Source organism: Cervus canadensis, chromosome 4 (assembly GCF_019320065.1).
Source record: "Cervus canadensis isolate Bull #8, Minnesota chromosome 4, ASM1932006v1, whole genome shotgun sequence".
NCBI classification, from domain to species: domain Eukaryota; kingdom Metazoa; phylum Chordata; class Mammalia; order Artiodactyla; family Cervidae; genus Cervus; species Cervus canadensis.
Window position 1 is genome coordinate 65,245,773 of NC_057389.1, and position 18,462 is coordinate 65,264,234.

The 18,462-nt window shown below is 52.6% G+C and overlaps 2 protein-coding genes across 20 annotated transcripts; one reads left to right on the top strand and one right to left on the bottom strand.

Annotated features, from left to right (window-relative positions):
• Positions 1-927: 927 nt before the first annotated feature.
• Positions 928-9,229, top strand: ZNF692 (zinc finger protein 692). Of its 13 annotated transcripts, none has more exons than XM_043465646.1 (13): positions 928-1,052; positions 1,713-1,900; positions 2,162-2,193; positions 2,480-2,743; positions 3,287-3,335; positions 3,433-3,555; positions 3,839-4,060; positions 4,148-4,225; positions 4,323-4,401; positions 5,804-5,918; positions 8,152-8,253; positions 8,508-8,607; positions 8,750-9,229. In XM_043465646.1, the coding sequence occupies exons 2-13, from the start codon at positions 1,725-1,727 to the stop codon at positions 9,045-9,047; spliced, it is 1,638 nt and encodes a 545-aa protein (XP_043321581.1). In that variant the 5' UTR covers positions 928-1,052; positions 1,713-1,724; the 3' UTR covers positions 9,048-9,229. The 13 variants fall into 13 exon arrangements, with proteins under 13 accessions (XP_043321581.1, XP_043321584.1, XP_043321582.1 ...); XM_043465647.1 differs by having other exon boundaries at positions 1,001-1,145; XM_043465645.1 differs by lacking the exon at positions 928-1,052 and adding an exon at positions 1,135-1,228.
• ZNF672 (zinc finger protein 672) lies at positions 6,161-18,462 on the bottom strand. 7 transcript variants are annotated; one of them, XM_043465661.1, is made up of 5 exons: positions 18,115-18,378; positions 14,702-14,752; positions 13,792-13,898; positions 11,139-12,293; positions 6,161-6,222 (listed from the first exon to the last, which is right to left on the bottom strand). In XM_043465661.1, exons 4-5 carry the CDS (start codon positions 12,067-12,069, stop codon positions 6,173-6,175), a joined length of 981 nt encoding a protein of 326 aa, XP_043321596.1. In that variant the 5' UTR covers positions 12,070-12,293; positions 13,792-13,898; positions 14,702-14,752; positions 18,115-18,378; the 3' UTR covers positions 6,161-6,172. The 7 variants fall into 7 exon arrangements, with proteins under 7 accessions (XP_043321596.1, XP_043321593.1, XP_043321592.1 ...); XM_043465658.1 differs by lacking the exons at positions 6,161-6,222; positions 18,115-18,378 and adding exons at positions 17,577-18,037; positions 18,385-18,458 and having other exon boundaries at positions 9,748-12,293; XM_043465657.1 differs by lacking the exon at positions 6,161-6,222 and adding an exon at positions 17,577-18,037 and having other exon boundaries at positions 9,748-12,293.

Consider the following 18,462-nt stretch of genomic DNA (forward strand, 5'->3'; position numbering starts at 1 on the left):
AGGGGAGAGGGGTCATGGAGGGAAATATCTACATTGTCAGATATTGCTTTAAGGGTAGAGAAGCAGAGATGGAGAAGGAAATGGCAACCCACTCCAGTATTCTTGCCTAGAGAATCCCGTGGACAGAGGAGCCTGGTGGGCTGCTGTCCATAGGGTCGCACAGAGTCGGACACAACTGAAACGACTTAGCATGCATGCATGCATTGGAGAAGGAAATGGCAGCCCACTCCAGTATTCTTGTCTGGAGAATCCCAGGGACAGAGGAGCCTGGTGGGCTGCTGTCTGTGGGGTGGCACAGAGTCGGACACTACTGAAGCGACTTAGCAGCAGCAGCAGAGAAGCAGAGAACAGACCACTGCCTTTAACAAAGTGACTGCCCCAGGTGACGTTGACAAAGCCCGTTCTAGTGGCTTGGTAGAGAGAAAAGCTCCACTGGAGTCAACTGAAGAGAGAACGGAAGTGCGGAATAGTCCACAGCAAATCTGGGCAACTTTTCGGATGACTTCTGTCGTGCGTATGTGCTCAGTCACTTAAGTCATGTCCGACTCTGTGCGACCCCATGGATTGCAGGCTGCCAGGTTCCTCTGTCCATGGGATTCTCCGGGCAAGAATAGTGGAGTGGGTTGCCATTCCCATCTCCAGGTGACTTCTGTCGGGGAGCAGGGAATTGGGAGGGACAAAGAACTACAAAGTAGGAATGGTTGCAGAGGCCACATCCCTGGGCTGGTTGAAGGGGCTGGGGTCGGCGCACGGGAGGAGGACTTGGCCCTATGAACTTCGTTTCCCTAAGTCTTTGGCCACCAAACACAGGAGCTCGCCGGGGCAGCGACCTTCCACAGCATTTGCACGGTTCAGCCAGGAACGTGAGCAAGTTTGTATGGGAACCACGGCTCCCAGCAGGCGTTGCGCTGAGCGGCCAATGCGCATGCGCGCGCAAGCAGCCTTCCCCTCTCCCCTTCCCCCCAAGCCCCGGAGCCAGTTCCAGGCTGGAGTCACCGACGCGAAGGGGGACGGGTTCCTCTTAAAAGAGAAACACCGGCGGCGCGCGCGAGGTGGGCCCCTGTCCTCCCGCCGCTCTCCGGGCCTGCGCGCTACACGGGAGAGGCGCAGGCGCAGTCGGGCTGAGGGCGGGTGGGGGCGCTCAGGTAAGGCCGGGGTGGGGGTGGGTCGCGGCGGGAGCTCTGGGCGGCCGGGAAGCTGCCTTAGGAATTGGTCCATCCGACGCAGTGTGAGTGTTCAGTGGGGCGGCCCAGAACGGAATGGGGGATGCCCTCCAGACCCCCGCCCCTCCCCGGCTTTACCCAAGTCGTCCCAACTGTGAGGAGCTCTTCCAGTGCAAACGACCTCGTCCCTCATTTACCAGTAAAGACTCAGGCCTTTTTCAATATAAAACTGTTACCTTACCCTTGACTCCGCCCTAGTTGAAAATTTCTTACCCCATAGCTCCAGTTCTGCACTTCAGTGTGCCGGGGATCAGGCCGTTCTGACTTTGATGCTGTCCCCGTACCTCCCACCCCCACGATACCCACCCCCTAGCACTGGTTTATACGCCCTGACATGTAAGCAGACTTGGTTTGGACCCGGTGGCGGCGAATGCTGTTGCAGTGGTTTGGTTCTGCCCCAGTTCACCGATGAGGAAACTGAGGCCCGGGCAAAGGGTGGAGCTGGGGCCTCTGGACCCGTATCTGATCAGCGTCTCCTCCACCCCGCAGGGCCTGGTACTCATGGCGGCCTCCCCTGCGGACGCGTCCCGCAGGCGGCGGGAGAAGCGGCGGCAGTTGGATGCTCGCCGCAGCAAGTACCGCATCCGCCTGGGTGGCCATATGGAGCAGTGGTGCCTCCTCAAGGAGCAGCTGGGCTTCTCCTTGCACTCGCAGCTGGCCAAGTTCCTGTTGGATCGGTTAGGGCCCGGGTCAGGGGTTCTGAGGGAGGGCACCCAGGCTACAACACCCAGCACCTTACCCATCCCCTCTCCCGACACCAAGTGTGGTCCTGTCTCCTTGCCACTGGCAGATTTCTCGTTTCAGAAACAAGGTCAGGGTGGTTTGTGAGCTCCCACGGTCTTCCCCCACCTCTTGGTCCCCTAGTGTGTGAGTGGCCAGAGCCCAGGGCAGTTGGCCACATGGGCCCTTGCTTGACCTGCCTCTTGTCCTCCTGGCAGGTACACTTCTTCAGGCTGTGTTCTTTGTGCAGGTGGGTAGGGAATGGCTGGGGGTAGAGAATTAGGAGCCGGAGGGGGAAGAGGGGGGCAACAGGGAGTGGTGTGACCTAGAAACACCCTCCCTAAGGAGACTGGATCAGAGGGCGCCTTGAGTGAGTTTGGGAAGAGATGGGGGGGGGGGGGGGGTTGGACAGCTGAGAGGGGCCACCTGTGGAGAAGGGAGCAGGGGGTTGGGGTATAGGGCTGTGAATGTGGCTCTTCAGGATGAGAGGAGAGGGCCTCCCAGCTCACCCTTGACTGTTGCCTTTACTGCTCTAGGTCCTGAGCCTGTGGCCCCCAAGGAACTGCAGTATCTGGTGCTTCTATCTCATGCTCACAGCCGAGAGTGCAGCCTGGTTCCTGGGCTGCGGGGACCTGGGGGCCAAGATGGGGGGCTTGTGTGGGAGTGTTCAGCCGGCCACACCTTCTCCTGGAGCCCCTCTTCAGGCCCCAAATCTCCAGAGGAGCCAAATCCGACCCCTCTTCCAAGTACTGACGAGAGGAGCTGGTGCCCAGAGGCCAGGAGTGGGCAGGAGCCTGCAGGTAGGCTGGGGGAAAGAAGAGTTATGGAGAAAAAAAGAGGGGCACTCAGAACCCTATTGTGTAACTCAGAACCCCATTCTTCAAAAATCCTTTCTCAGTGGAAAAACTCTACGCTGATAAGGAAATATAGCCTCAATATATTTTTAGGTATGAAAAGCAGAATACAGAATTGGATTTATTGTATGTTACCATTGGTGGATAAATAAGAGAAGAAAGGAATTTATTTGTATGTACTTATGAATGTATAAAAATTTCTGGAAGGGCATATAGGAAAACAGGTTACCTACAGGAAGACTGAGGTGGCTGGGGTATGGATTGGAAAGGAGACTTTTCACAGTGTACCTTTTTATACTTGTTTCTTTTTTTGGGTCATGTGAAATGTACCATCTCTAAAATCAAACAGTCTTTCCTACTCCAGTAGCCTGTGCCCCTTTTCCTTCTTCTTCCTAAGAGTCTTCCCACCACTTCAGGTCTTAGAACTTCACCTGTCCTCATCCCTCCAGTATAGAACTCCTTCCCTTTTGACCTTACCTGTGCCAACAGGTTTGGAATCTAACTGTGATGAGAGGGTTCAGGAGGCCAGGATGCCCAGGTGAGTCTGGGGTTGGGGAGAGGGGGACAAGATAGACCTGGGTGGACAATGGAAGTGAGGGAGCAGGACTTCACACTTGCCTTCCTTGGACCTGCAGGGGTGTGGGACCCCCACCGGAGACCTTCCCATCCCTCGGAGAAGATGGGGAAGAGGAAGAGGAGGATGAAGAGGAGATGCTCAGTGATGCTAGTCCCTGGACCTACAGCTCCTCCCCAGATGAGCAAGTTGGGGCTGAGGGAGGATGCTGAACCAGAGTGGGCTAGTCGGGGGTGGGGGGTGGGTGGTGGCTGGGGTGGGGGGCACTCAGAGCTTTGCTTTGCAGACTTCAGGGAGTGGCTTGTTGGTGGAGAGGGCAGGGTAGGCTTTGGGGAAGGCAGAAAGAACTAGAGATTTTGAACTGGGTGGAAAGTGAGTTTGGGATCTTTGCAATTTAGGGATTGGGGTTGGGCTGGGGCTGGCTGAGGATCCATGAGATAATGCCCTCCTCTTCATTCTCCTTTCAGCAGTGAGCCAGATGTCCCCAAACCACCCCCTTCCCCTGTCACCCATGCACCTAAGGATGGGGAGATACCCCCGGCCCCTGCAGCCGTCCCAGCTCCTCTTGCTTCGCCATCCTCATCAGCATCCTCTTTGGGTTCTGGAGCTCCTAGGCCTGTAGAAGTCAGGATACAGCCAGAGCTCAGGGGGACCCCTCAAGCAGACCAGCAGACTGAGCCCCTGGCCAGGTAACCTGATGGCTGAGACAGAGGGCAGGGGCGTCCTGGGACATGGCCCTCCCTCGAGGCCCTCCGCTCCCTCTTTGCTGCCCATAGCCCTGGGAGTCAGGCTCAGTCTGCTCTGGCCTCGGCATGGGATGAGGACACTGCTCAGATTGGCCCCAAGAGAATTAGGTAGGACTGGGGAAAGGGGCCCTGGGTAGGGAAGGGTGAGGAGGGAGGTGGGGGAGTGCCTGCACGAGTCCTCCCGCTTCCTGTTCTCCTCGCTCAGGAAAGCTGCCAGAAGAGAGCTGCTGCCCTGTGACTTCCCTGGCTGTGGAAGGATCTTCTCAAACCGGCAGTATTTGAATGTGAGCATGTGAGGGTACAGGTTGGATTCTGTGTAGCCTCGTGGGTGGAGGAGGAGGGCTGAAGGAGAAACTGAGGTAAAGAAACCTGGGGTGTGGAGGGAATTCAGAGCCAGGGAGAGAAGGGTTGGGATGGATGTACAGAGCTTGCCTACACTTATAATCACTAATCCAGGTGACTGGTAGATAAGGCAGGAAACCAAGCCTCAGGGGCACAGCTGCTGCCACTGTGCTTGTTGCACAGGCCCTCTGTTGGCCACATGGAGATAATGGTGGCATTCCTCAGGCTTTTGAGGTGCTGGTGACTGTTCTAAGCACTTGATATGTGTCGAGTCTTCTGATCTTCTCAACATTCCTGTGGAGTGGGCACTGATACTATTCCTGCTTTGCAGATGAGGAAACCAAGGAACACAGAAAGATTAAGCATTGCCGAAGGCTTCTCATTAATGTGTTAAGGTGCTAGGGTTCCTCAGTCCATTGGGCTGCCTTGCTCTGCTGGCTCATGTGGGTGGTTTAGGAGACAGTCTTGTCCTCAGCCTTACTACAGGAGAGATTTGAGGCACAGAGACAGAAGAGTCCAAGCCCCACACTCAGCGAGAGCTCTCACAGGGCTCTGAGGCTGGGGGGCCCTAGACCAGAGGGGTGGTGAGGCCTGGGTGGATGGGATTTGGGAGAAGGGGAAGGTTCCCATGTGGTTGCAAAGCTCTAGGCTTTTGATAAGAACATCAGGGCTGGTCAGACATATTTGAGTCTATTAATGAAGGAGACTGAAGTAGCTTCCAGCAGTAGTTTAAATATGGGGAAATGGGATTATGGAGAAAGGGAAAGCCCATGCAGCTTAGTGAGCCAGGATGTGAAAATTAGACCAGATAAAAAGAGAAATATTTCCTAGAAATACTTGGGGAGTTAAGGTTGAAGAACACACTACCCTTAAAAGTGTTCCAAGTTGAGAGAGAGTGTGTTTCCAAAGCACATTTAGGAGAAAATGATATAATCCCATGGTGAGCTATTAATAAAATGTAGGCCTTCTGAGAGACACTGTTGGGCATTGATATTGATATCAAGGAGAGTAATCATAACCACCCAAAATGTGTTCCCATCCCTGGCAGATGGCAAATATATAGTTAGGGAACCAGGAATGTCAGCAGCACTGCATTTTGTTCAGGGAACTGGGCATTGCAGGGTGATGTTGTGACAAGAAGGTAAGATAATGGAAGTTGAGGGCAGGGCAGAGTAAGGGCAGGGTGGTATCAGGAAGGGATGGGATTGGGGTGCTCACATATAGGTGAGGACTGGACCATAGGTGAGGCGGTGACAAGAACTGCTAAGGAAGAGGGCAGAAGAGCCTGCCTTCTGGGTCAGCTCTGGTGGTCTCCCTGAGAAAACCATGTGCTTCCTTCCCTAGCACCACAAGAAATACCAGCACATCCACCAAAAGTCCTTCTCCTGCCCAGAGCCGGCCTGTGGGAAGTCCTTTAACTTTAAGAAACACCTGAAGGAGCATGTGAAGCTGCACAGTGGTGAGTTGTGGAAATGCCTTCTCATCTCCCCACTGTGGGTCCTGTCACCTCCCACTGTGGGTACCTTCCCCTCCCCTACAAGGCCCATCACCTCTTATCTGCAGGTTTTGTCACATTGCTCTGGGATAACTCTTCATTCACACACTCATCCTGCACTCTCTTTCTGTTGAGATCTTGCCTGCTTTAAACTGTTATAAGTGCTTGGATTCGGCAGTGAATAAAGCAGGCAGTACTCACCTTGTAAGATGTCCACTCTACTGACACTGGGCCACAAAGAGCTGTGAAAGGTGCTTTGAGCAAAGACCTAAGTGAAGAGAGAATGGAGGCTTAGCCATACCCACAGGCAGCTCATGAGAGGATCCTAAACTAGCATCTCCAAGCATGATCCAGGAATGGAGAGGAAGACAGGAGGTTAGAAAGGAAGAGAGGTCAAATAGGCAGTAGAGGCCTCCAAAACCATCTTCACAATGGCTTGGCTCCTGGCCACGTGTGATGGGCACTGGTATGTTGGAGGGAGGGACACAACTGATTTTAAAAGGAGCATTGTGACTGCCATATGAAGAATAGAGGGACTGCAGAAATGTGCAGCACAGTAATGGCAACCTGGAGAGTCGGTGAGAAGTAGCTGGAGACTGACGAGTGAGTGAAGGTGGATCCCGGGCTACTGTGGGTAGAACAGATTGTCCATGGTTGGGACTGTAGAGTCAGAGGACTTGGAAAAAGCCTTGAGCCTGAGCACCTGGATAGAAGGTGATGTGATTCCCTGAAAATGACACATAAGCAGGCTTCAGGAAAGGGACATGACATTTTATCTGGGACATGCTAATCAGGTGTTCTAGAAAACATGAATCTGAAGTTCAGAGCTGTTGGGTAAAAAAGAAAAAAATGTTCATCATGAGCACTTGGGTGGTGTTTAGAGCTGTGGGTGGAGTGTTTCTACAGGGAGAGAGTGAACATAGGTAGAGAAGAGGTCTGAGCAGGGCAGGTGGGAAGGTCAGCTACAGAGGGGCCAGGGAGGCAGCTGAAGAGCAGTATCCGAGGAGCCAAGTGGAGAAAGCGCTCTAGGGAGGAGGGACGGGTGACCTATGCCAGTGCTGCCAAGCTGAGTGAGATGAGGATGTGGACAAGCCACCAGATAGGGTAGTGGAAAGCTATCCTTGACCAGATGACAAAATGGCATGTGACAAGGGAGATAGCAGCCAGCAGGGGGTGGGTCTGGAGTAGAGAAGAGCTGAGGAAGTGAAGACAGCAAGTACGGACAACTCTTTCGAGTTCTGCTGTGAAGGCAAGCAGAGAAGTAGGTATAAGCTGGAGGGCAGGATCATACAGAGATGATCCCACAGAGAGGAGAGGCTTGCTGATGCCAGGGTTGGGCATCCTTAAGTCAGTGAGGAGGGGGTGTGTCTGGGCACAGTTGGAAGGCAGCCACAGGGAAGCAGGAACTATTCACATATATGGGCACAGAAAGCAAGTTGCCTGGTGGATTAGGTGAGGGGAGGATGTGGGCGTTCTTTCCCGGCTCTTTTCTTCTGGGTGACTTATAAAATGAGGTTATTGCTGAGTGAGTTTGGTAGAAAGAGGAGGTCATGTGCAAAATGCCCTTCTGGACTCTAGAAAGTGGGAGAGTGAACTGATCAAGGAAATGCAGAGGTACTGTGATAGGGCAGTGGGGAGGCTTGACTTGTAGTTGTGTATGAAAGTAGAGCCCAAGGTGGGGTATCGGGGAGTTGGTTGTCTGTCCTGCTCAACACACATGTGCAGGCCTGGAGCAACCAAGTGTTGTGTTTATCCTGAGTTGGGTTTTAACCAGGAAAATATAGCTGAGGAAAAGAGAGACAGGTGAAGTGAAGGAAGGCCATGAAGATGCCTTGGAAATGGACTCATCACAGAGAAGGGAAGGAGACAGTGGGAAGGCAGTGGGCCACTGAACTGGCGGCCTGGAGTTGTGGGATTACTGTAACAGGACAAAGGATGACTGGAACTAGGATGCTTGAAATTGTAATTTCTACATGGTGCAGTGATGGTGCATAACCTGGGAGTGGTGGCTGAGGAGGGTGGGGGGGCCAGGTTAGTGAGGGTCTGGGAACCAGGAGAGTGAGGGCTGGACATGTAGAAAACAAATTGACATCAGTGGTAGTGACTGAGGAGAGAGCCTGGAGCAGGAGTTGTGTGGAGTACAAGTTAGTGATGGGGATGAAGGCTATAGGTACATGTGTGTGTGGTCTGATGGCAGGATATACAGAGCGGTGGTTGGGCAGAAGACTACAGGATGCCATGGAAAGGATGGCTGTCTCCTCTGCTGCAGGAGGTGCAGGAGAAAAACCATACCAGGCCTGTGAGAACTGCTAGAGATGGGCAATGGGCAGGTGCTGTTAAGAGCTGGCAGGCGGGTTCAGGGAGAAAGGAGAGGGGATTGGCTCTTGATACCCACATGGTGTCTGTCAGGTCACAGGGCACTGTTGTGGGGCTGGGAGGAGGGAGACATGCAGACTAAATAGGGACAGTACTCCTTTGGAGGACTGGAAGGGGTGGGCCAAGGAGGGCCTCAGTTTGGGGATGGATGCTTGGCTATACCCTATATGCCCACAGACACCCGAGACTACATTTGTGAGTTCTGCGCCCGGTCTTTCCGCACCAGCAGCAACTTGGTCATCCACCGGCGCATCCACACTGGAGAGAAACCCCTACAGTGAGTGTGGGGAAGGGAGCCTGGTGTGGGGTGAAGTGGGGAGGTGCTGGAAGGAAACCTGGGAAGCTGGGACCAGGAGGAACCCCTGGAGAAGTCAAGATGGGCTGAGGCACCTTCTCTCACTCTGCTCCCCCTGATTTAGGTGTGAGATCTGCGGGTTTACCTGCCGCCAGAAGGCATCCCTGAATTGGCACCGGCGCAAGCACGCAGAGACAGTGGCTGCCTTGCGATTCCCCTGTGAGTTCTGTGGCAAGCGCTTTGAGAAGCCAGACAGTGTTGCAGCTCATCGCAGCAAAAGCCACCCTGCCTTGCTCTTGGCCCCACAAGAACTATCTGGTCCACTGGATTCCTGTTCCAGCATCTTGGCCTCTGCATCCCTGGGGGCCAGTGAAGGATCCAGGTCCTCTCTGGCTCCTCAGGCTCCCATGCTGCTCCCTTAGCAGCAAGTATTCTCCAGAATTTGGGGGATCCAGGGACTGGAAAGGAGCAAGAAGGGCCAGATGCCTGGTGTCCAGGAACTAGGGTGATGGGGAATGCAGGGCAGGGGCAAGACCGGATTTTAGGGGAGCCAGGCTACTTGAGTCTTTCTAAAGGACAGAATAAACCCAGTATTTTACATAGACCTGTGTGGGCAGAGTGAGTATTTTGGCACCTGAGGTACAGAAATCTTGATTCTTTAAGAAACAGGCTCTGCTGGAATGTGCCTGAGTGCACCCTAAGTGCAGGTCCTGTTCCTCTCTCTGCAGCCCCCGACCTGCCCCCACTGTGAGGACCCAGCTTTCTTTCCCAATTCACTTTGGCTTCCCTTTTTTCTGTGGAGAGTCACACACACTCTTGCCTTCAAGTAAGGCAGGGTGTGATCACTAGGTCATTCCAGAGGGATGGGCTGGAGAAGGATTAGAGGTATGTGACTCTGGGCCACATTTGTATTCTTTGTCAACCAAGACAACCAGATGTATAGGAGCCCCTGAAGAGTCTTGCCTTCCACTGCAAAAATGAGGGGGCTATATACATCCAAGGTTGCTGAGCTAGCCTGGGAAGGGACCAGAGACCTTGATTTTTGAAAGGGCCTGTTTCTTGGGTGACTCTTGGTGTTTGCGAATACAGCAGCCTCAGGTTTAACAAAGGGAGCTCTTGGCATCTAGAACTCAAACAATTCTTTATTTCACCACCTGCAAGAAAAAAAAAAAGGCCAATTCCAGGGAATTTTCAACCCTGCACTGTGGCCTCTGTGGAGCTGTTTTCCTGTGGTTCCAAGTGTGATTTGTACATAGCATTCTCACTCCACTTGGCAGTGCCCAGCTTTGTGGACCCATGTGGTCTTATCTCAGATCCCAGGCTAATGTCCCCTACCTCGAGAACACTATCCTGAGAAGCACCCTGATCTGTACACCAACAGGTCTGTCCCATGAGACAGGTGGGCAGCCATGCTGAGGGCTCATGCCCACCTTTACATGCTGTGAAGCACTTCTCTAAGTGCTTCTGATGTGGAGATATCTTTCAGAAAACTGAGCTCTTCCACTATTTCTCTGCAAATTTCCCATCTCTCAGAAGCTGAGGGAAAAAGCAGCAAGAGACTAACAGCCAAGTGAAAGGAAGAGGCGAGAAGACCACAAGGCTGGTGGGATGTGACTCTAGCCACATCTATAGTCATTACCTGAAGAGATAGGATACCAAAAGTACCCAGAAAGAAAAGGTAGAGGGGACTCAGGCTGCAAAAAGGAGATGGAATAAGAGAAGACAGAACAATGATGGGAAGACAGGCAAGACCTGAGAGCACAGCAGCAGGGATTCGTCACACCAATACTTGGATGCTGTTCTACGCGTGGGGTCTGAGAGGTTTTCACTGCACCTACACCTTAGAGGGGGAGAAGGAAGGACTGAGAACAGGCAAAGAGCTGACAAGGGTTGTAGGTGTAGGGGCACAGTGAGAAGCCAGGTGAAGTTCTACCAAGAGATGGAGAAAGGTGATAGGCCATGCTGTCTTTCCACAGACCTCTGCAAGTTGTCCCACCGTCTCTGTGGCATTGTATGAGTGCTTGTCTAGCCCACTCCAGAGAAATCTCAACAAGTCTCTCTCAACTGAGGCAAAAAACGCCCTGGCTTTTCCTGTCCTGCTTGCCCAGCAACTATGAGTGCAGTGCCTGCCTTGGGCTGAGTGGCAGCGGCAGCAGGAGCAGTGGAGGCATGAGCACGCCTGTGGGCTCGCTGGTGCTGTGACAGGGAGCGGCTGTGGCTAAAACATTTGCCACACTCCGCACATTCCGCGGGCCGCTCGCCCAGGTGCGTCTTGCGGTGCAGTGCCAGCTTGGAACCCACACTGAAGGCCTTGCCACACTCAGGGCACTTGTGGGGCTTGTGGCCAGCATGGTTGCGCCGGTGCACATTGAGGTTGGAGACGCATGTGAAGCACTTGCCGCACAACTCACAGCGGTAGGGTTTCTCACCTGTGTGGGTGCGCCTGTGCTTTGTGAGGTCTGAGCGGTCGCTGAAGCAGCGGCCGCACTCAGTACATGGGAAGGGCCTCTCACCTGTGTGGATGCGCTGGTGCACCACCAGGTCAGAGCGCTGCCCGAAGCCCTTGCCACATGTGGCACAGGCATGTGGCCGCTCTCCCTGATGGCTGCGCCGATGGCGCAGCAGCGTGGAGCTCTCACTGAAGCGTCGCCCGCAGTCGCTGCAGGCGTAAGGCTTCTCGCCAGTGTGTGTGCGCTGATGGCGCACCAGTGTGGCGCTCTCCAAGAAGCCCTTGCCGCACTCCGGGCATTTGAAAGGTTTCTCACCCGAGTGCGTCTGCAGGTGTCGCGTTAGCGTGGAACTCTTGCCAAAGCTCTTGCCACACACACCACACTGGTGTGTGTCCAAAGCACCTGGCTGCCGAAGTGTGGAGTCACTGGGGCTCCTAGCTGCGTGGACACGCAAATGGCTCCGAAGTCCAGCGCCACTGTGGAAGGCCCGCGAGCACTGTGTGCAGCGGTGGAGTGTGTCAGCAGGCACAGTTGGTGTTCCCCACGGGTGCGCCCGTGCCAGGTGGAAGCGCAGCGCGCTCTGGCGGAAGGCTCGAGGGCACAGCGGACAGCGGCGGGGCCTCTCAGGAGGGTGCCAGCGGCGCCGGTGCAGCAGCAGAGCCGGGAGGTGTGGAAAGCATCCACCACAAGCTCGGCAGCGGCAGGAGCGGATGCGCCGTCTGTGTACGCTCTGGTGCAGGTCAAGGCGGCCGCTGTGGCGGAAGCTCTGGCCACACTCACTGCAGATGTAGAGCGTCTGGCCCGCGTGAGTACGTCTATGTGCACGGAGGTCTGAGGCCTCTGCGCATCGCTCACCACACTCTAGGCAGCGGAAGCTGCTGTCACCACTGTGGGCGCGCTCATGCCGCAGCAGCACTGAACTGTAGCGGAAGCTCTTGCCACACTCACTGCACCCATAAGGTCTGCCCGCTGCCACCTCTGAGGCAGCGAACATGGTGAGGGCCAGGTTGGGAGCCCTCAGGGTGCAGAGTGCCACTCACACTCTGGAGTCCACCTTCTCCATCTGCGTTATTTTTAAGGCATAGAAAGGGAACAGTAGCAAAGGGAAAGAGAGACCTGGAAAATTGGTCTGTAGATTCCAGGGTTCCTTCTCTCATGGCAGGTGCTGTGGCTGTTTCAGAGGTGGGCTGCAGCTAGGTTTACCATGTACCATGAGCCCTGCAGAGAGAAGGTCACTGTGAGCTTCAGCAACACCTATGACAGCTACACCTTGGGGAATGGAGGGTCAAGCACAGGCTCCCTGTTTTCTGTAGCTCCCTCAGTTAGGTCATCTCTTGAATTCCATTCTCCAAGAGAGGAGGCAAAACCATGGGAGTCCTAGAAATATAGGCCAGGGAGGCGTGTGTCCTTGTGCCACTAGGAAGGGCAGGAGGGACTCAGAGGGAAGTTTGCCTCCAGTACAGTGCTCAGAAGAGGAGGAAGAGTGTCCAGCTTGTTTTATAGCCTTAGACCAGGGATCCCAGCCTGGTCATGCACTAGGAAATGACCAAGGAGGGATGGGCAATGAGAAGTCCCCTAGGCCTAAACCAATCAAAGCCTCCTTCCAAAGACTCAGGGTTTCCTGAGTAACCAATGTGAACTGAGCCAGGCCTAGACTGGAAGTGGTGAAGCATAACCCCCTCAAGCAGCAGCAGCCCAGGCAACAGGCTCAGGAATGGCTGGGACCTGAGCAAGGGAAGGTATTTGACAAAACGGAAGTATGGCTCCTTGGCCTTGGACAGCACCTGATAAGCAGTCACTCCACACCAGGGCACAGTCTCCAAGTTCCCTGGCCTAACCTTAAGAAAGTGAAGCAACTCAGGACCCAGGAAAGGGGTAAAAGAATATTATCAAAAGTTGATGGTATTATTAAAGAAAGTGAAGTGAAAGTCGCTTAGTCGTGTACAACTCTTTGCAACCCCATGGACTGTAGTCCATGGAATTCTCCAGGCCGGAATACTGGAGTGTGTAGCCTTTTCCCTTCTCCAGGGGATCTTCCCAACCCAGGGATCGAACCCAGGTATCTCACATTGCAGGCGGATTCTTTACCAGCTGAGCCACAAGGGCAGCCCATTACTGAAGAAGTGCTTTTCAAATTTCTAGGGAGGGCGGGGAAGGAAGAAGGAAAATCCTTTCTGATTCTCAGGGCATCCAAGTTGTTTGCAAACATTCTGCAGACTTTCCTCACTACCCCAGCTCCAAGGATCTGAGAACCTGAAGTAGCAAAGAAGCCCCTTTATGGGGATGAAATCTGCTCTGCTATTCTCTTTATCTCAAATGGTATCCCTGAATCCTTCTGACAAGTTGGCCCAGATGGCTGTCCATGAGTAGGATCAGCATTTGTGCACAGAACTTCCTGTGCCCTCTATCTAAAGCACAAATGGGGCTGCTCTCCTAACCTGGCTGGCCTCACCACTGACTGCCTCAAGACCCATGGCTCTGTCCCCAGTTCAGTTCAGTGGGACATGGGAGACAGGTATAGTCACTATCAATTACAGCCATGTCACCCAACAGATCAGAGATAGGAAGTAAACAATAGTCATCAGTCATTTTCTTATTAGCAGATGGCAACTCTAAATTTCCAGAGCTGTGGTTAAAACACCCCACAGATGGGGTTCTAATCTTCTGGATGCAAATGGAGTCAATTTAAAAAAGCCTTTAAAGCTAAGCTACAGACCTGCAGGAGTGGGCTCTGAAGCTTCTGCTCCCCTCCGTACTACTGGGCAGGAGTGGCTGATGTAGGATGTTCTCTCTCTGTGCCTCTGGAGCAGGGTGTGCTGTGCCCTGCAGGAGGGATAAAATAAGAGGGAAAATGTGATTTTAAACTGAGCAGAGAGGACAGATGCAAGAAGAGAGAAGGGAACATTTCCTGAAAGAGAGGTATTTTTTAAACGGATATTTTCAAGTATAAAAAACAACAAGAAGAGTATCACAGATCATTCACTCACCTTCAGCATTTATTTACATTCTAAATTATGGTTCATCTACGACATCCCTCCAACTTGCCCCAGCCCATACTTGTTTTTGGAGATGGGGTGGGGGAGGTGCACAGGAATATTTTAAATCCTGGTCATCTTATTCAAAGAGTTTTAAAATCTGTAATTAGGAGTAAGAGACCTCTGCAGACCTGAGAACAGACTTTAGAGTGAGTCTCTTGGTTCTCCCAGAAGGAGTTTTCAGCCCAGACACCTGCTTGGGTTGTTGATTCTAACTGATCAAAATCAAAGTAATGTTTGCTCTCGTGTGAATAAAACCTCTCAGGGGTCAGTGGTTGATCCCAAATGCCAAGGAAAGCAAGGCTTATGTCCTAGTGAGTGTTCCCCTCACCTGAGTGTCTCTGGAGACCCTGGCACCTCTCAGGCCAAATTTCTGGGATCGAACCCTCTACCAGTCTACCGCTTTCAAGGGTACATGTCCAAGGAAGGTAAGACAAATGTACAAGCATAAACACACACACATAAATGACATAAACAAAGATACCATTTTGCCCCATTACAGACATGGAATAAGAGACCCTGGTCTAGGGTGCAGGTTTGGTGCTTGAGTGTCAAGGTGTATCCTTCAAGTTTCACTTCTGTTCACCTTACCCCATACTGGAGCTTGCCCTTGAAGGAAACGGTCTATGCCTGGAAGAAAATCTGAAAAAAAAAAAAAAAAAAGTATTACCCTGACAACAGAACAATTTCCAGACTGTCCTAACCATCATTTTCCTGATTGAGTTTTGAAGTGTTATACCACCAAATTTCTTTGACCCTGGGGAAAAAAATAAGTACAAGGGAAGGGGGTAATTATGTGTGAATTTACAAAAAATCCTAGTTGTTTAATTTTAGTAGCTTTCAAGTATTTAATACTTAACAGATTTATTATATGTAACTAATAAAAGACAAGTACTAAGAAGATAAGCTAATGGCAAAACTTAACATCACAATACATTTCTGAGTTTCGTTTACCACAAAACGTATTTGTTTCTTAGTAGATATTGCCAGCATTTCATGTCATATCTAATGGTTCACAGGAGTGTTGGACTAAATCAGGATTTAGTACATTTACTAACAATCTTCTGTGAGAGAAGTGTAGTTCTTTTTCTTCTGAGTTGTACTGTTCAGTCAGAATAAAGATTTTCCTCCCTGGTTATCTTTTCTGCCAGGTCAACATTTCTGGGGCATTGTGAAGAGGTGAATGATCATCTCAAAATTCCTCCATCTTTAAGCCAGAGTTGGATGCAGATGTGGGTTTGAGGGCCAAATGGCTTGGAACACATACAAAGGGAGGCTGCCCCACCTCACAGTCCCTGGAGGGGACTGCACGGAAAGGCCACTAACCTCCCTGGCCCTTAGAACCAGAGAAGATGGCCACTCTTCTCGTCTCCTAAGATGTAGGGCTCTGGCCACACCCTCCAGAGGGTCCATTTGCTCTTCAGGAAAGTGAATATCTATAGTGCCATGTAGATCTGTTTGGGACTTGGGGTTGTGACTAGTGCAAAGCCTATCTCTGCTACTCTCCTAGTTGTTACTAGCATCAGTATGGAATGGCTCTCGTATGTTCCTGTGTATGTACCACTTTCCTCCTCCCACTAGTCCTTTGGGGTGGGTATTACTGGGTACCCCTGTGTGACCTAAGGTTCCCCTGCGGTGTGAGCTTTTCTAGAGCCACTCGGGTGGCAAGTGGGTCCAGGGACAGGAAAGGGATGGCAGGCCAGGAGGCCTGTCTCTGATTCTCCCTAATAGTCTCCAGCCCCCTGGCCCCGGCCAGTTGATAGTAGCAGATCAGGAAGTCCCAGGTGACCTCACAGGCTGCCATGGGAGTTGGGCTCACTTGTGCTTTGCATTCGATTCTTTGCAATCCTGGTATGAGAAAGGAAACCGTTGGCCTTAGAAGTGGTTTGGAGAGTGGTAGCTGAATTTGGGAGAGAAGACTCTTCTGCTGGCCTCTCTCTATATACTTAAACCCCACCCTAGTCCCAGCCCTAAAGTCTGTTCTGTTGCCCCAGGCTTAATGACAGTGTAGTCTCAAGGACTCCGAGATACCCCTAAAGGCAGATGAAATTTTACATCCATTATGAAGCAAATGATACACTTTTCACTGCTGGGAGGAGGAGGAGGGAGGAATTGGATGGATGGAAAAGTTTCCCTGGCCCACTGGAGCCTGATTTGGGTCTTTTCCACTTGTAGTTCTTTCTACCTGAAAGCCCTTTCCCTTCTTCATTCAATGCTCTGCCCCAATAATCCGTCCGCAGAGAAACCCTACTGAGCACCTCCACTCCTCCAGCCCACCCCCCGCCCCCGGCTTTATTCTGAATAATCAGTGAAAGTATCATTAAAGAGTGATTCCCAGTCCACTCTGGAAAGGTTTCAGTCTCTTTTCTAAGTGAGGATGGGGTATGAAATCTAGAGCAGCAGAGTGGTCACTCCTCACTTCCCTCTTTCCCTTAACAGAAACAAGGTCCAATATTTTAAAAGACCTTGTCTCTTCCAGCTTCAGATCCAGTCTGACATGTTTAAAGAGTTGGTGGAAACAGAAATGACAGTTCCCCCTTCCCCTCAATTGCCCAAGCCTGATCATGATCCAAGCAGATTCTTTTGCAACTTTTTTTCACAAAGATTTTTCCTGTGAAATCTGGGAAGTGTGGAGAAGGTATGTATGTTGACAGGGAGAGAACATAGCAGAATAGTTTATTCTCTATGTTCCTTTGACACTTGGGCAAGACTACAGCTCAGAAGAGCCAGAGGAGCCCAGAAGTGGGATGAGGGGAAGGACTATAAGGTGGTTTGCATTCCTCCTGGGCCTAGCAATAAGTTGGGCACACATAAGGCATCTAATGCTTTTTAAAAATGATGTATTAATCTGGAATGCTATTCTTTCAAGCATTAGGTTCCTGGAGGAGAGTGCCTCTCTCTAGTCATCTTATCCTCCATAGCCCTATCCCCTGCATACACTGCAAATACTCAGCCTTGGTTTACTAACTAGGAACTGTAACCTCTGTAGGGTAACTAGAGAGCCAAGTATCCAAGTTTTGGGTCTTCCATGACTGGCTGTGTGACCTTGGACAGGGGAGTCGTGTGCCTAACACTCCTGCCTGAGAAAACTCAGTAGAGGAAACTATTATAACGTCTCCCACGAAAAGAGGTAGGTGTAAAGTCTGAGAACGGCAGTTGCTGAGTTTTTAGGATTTACTCTTCCCAGGACAGTTTTGAGGAACTCTGAAAAAGGGGTCTGACTCCTACCTCCTAAGCATCCTAAACGTTCTGCAAAACCTTTCAAGGCCTTCTCCTCCCCGACTGCCCCCAACCCCCGCAAAGAACCCTACTTAATGGGATTAGAGAAGTGTGGGGCTTTCGCAGACCCTCGACAAACACCGGGGGCTTAGAGTAAGCATTGACGTTGATTACACATTTTAAGGCTTGGTGTCTAGCACTTAACGGGAGCTGAGAACAACTATTCGAGGAATGAAGAACGCCGCACCTGAGCAGATCGCCTTCCCTGGCCCCCCTCCGCAGCGCAGCCAATCCCGGGCGCGTCAGTTAGTTTTCGTCACGAGTTGCTGGTCAGATTCTCCTAGGACGAAATTTCCCATCCCTGGGCCTATCTCAACTCTTTGCTCTAGGCGCCAGCCCACCCGAAGGGCAAGACAGGGTACCAAAAACGTAGTGTAGAGTAGGGGGCGTTTAATATGGTCGGGACCCGGAGGCTGCCGCTGCCCTTTTTTTTCGGACTCAGCCTGGCGATATTTGCGTCGTGGGGCCGCCAGCAACGAAGGTCACAGCGGGAAGACTGGTGAGGACAGACGGAGGGCAAGGCCTGGGAGGAGCAGGCCGCGCGGCAGCAGCGGACGCGGGCCGGCCAATCCCTTGCTCCGCTGGGCCTCTGCGTCACTAGTTGCCAGGGCGGCGTTCTTCACTGCGGCAGACGCTGGCCGCCCGAAGCTGAGGGAAAAAGCCGGGCGACAATTGGGGATGGCTGCCCCGCGCTAACCCTCCCTCCCGCCCCTCGGTCCCCTCACCGGTCGCCGACTGGCTCCTCGGACACCGCGCGGCTCCCACTCAGCTGGGTCGCTGACCCCCGCCTCCCGGATTGCGGGACTGTGGCGGGGAAGGGAGGGAAGGAGCGCGAGGCGGCCTAGTGGGGGGAACTGGGAGGTGCCTCGGGATTGAGGGTCACGCTCCAGCCCCGCTCTCCCGTGTTGGCCAGTGGCCTGCCTCACGCCGGTGCGTCACCGGTTGCTGGGAGAACTACTAGACGTACGACGGCTTCACTAAAGGTTCGGCCTTACCTGCGCGGGCCGGAATTCCAGTAAGGGGGCGGGACCAATAGACGGAGCCTCTGGAGACTCCGGGCCCGCCTCCCTCCC

What these genes read in the sequence shown, in the direction of transcription:
- ZNF692 (XM_043465640.1), top strand. Translation starts at nt 1,267, where the DNA reads ATGCCCTCCAGACCCCCGCCCCTCCCCGGCTTTACCCAAGTCGTCCCA. An exon ending in AGGCTGTGTTCTTTGTGCAG is followed by an intron (nt 2,194 to 2,479) that starts GTGGGTAGGGAA and finishes TTACTGCTCTAG; the next exon opens with GTCCTGAGCCTGTGGCCCCC. An exon ending in CAGACTGAGCCCCTGGCCAG is followed by an intron (nt 4,061 to 4,147) that starts GTAACCTGATGG and finishes TGCTGCCCATAG; the next exon opens with CCCTGGGAGTCAGGCTCAGT.
- ZNF672 (XM_043465660.1), bottom strand. Translation starts at nt 12,069, where the DNA reads ATGTTCGCTGCCTCAGAGGTGGCAGCGGGCAGACCTTATGGGTGCAGT.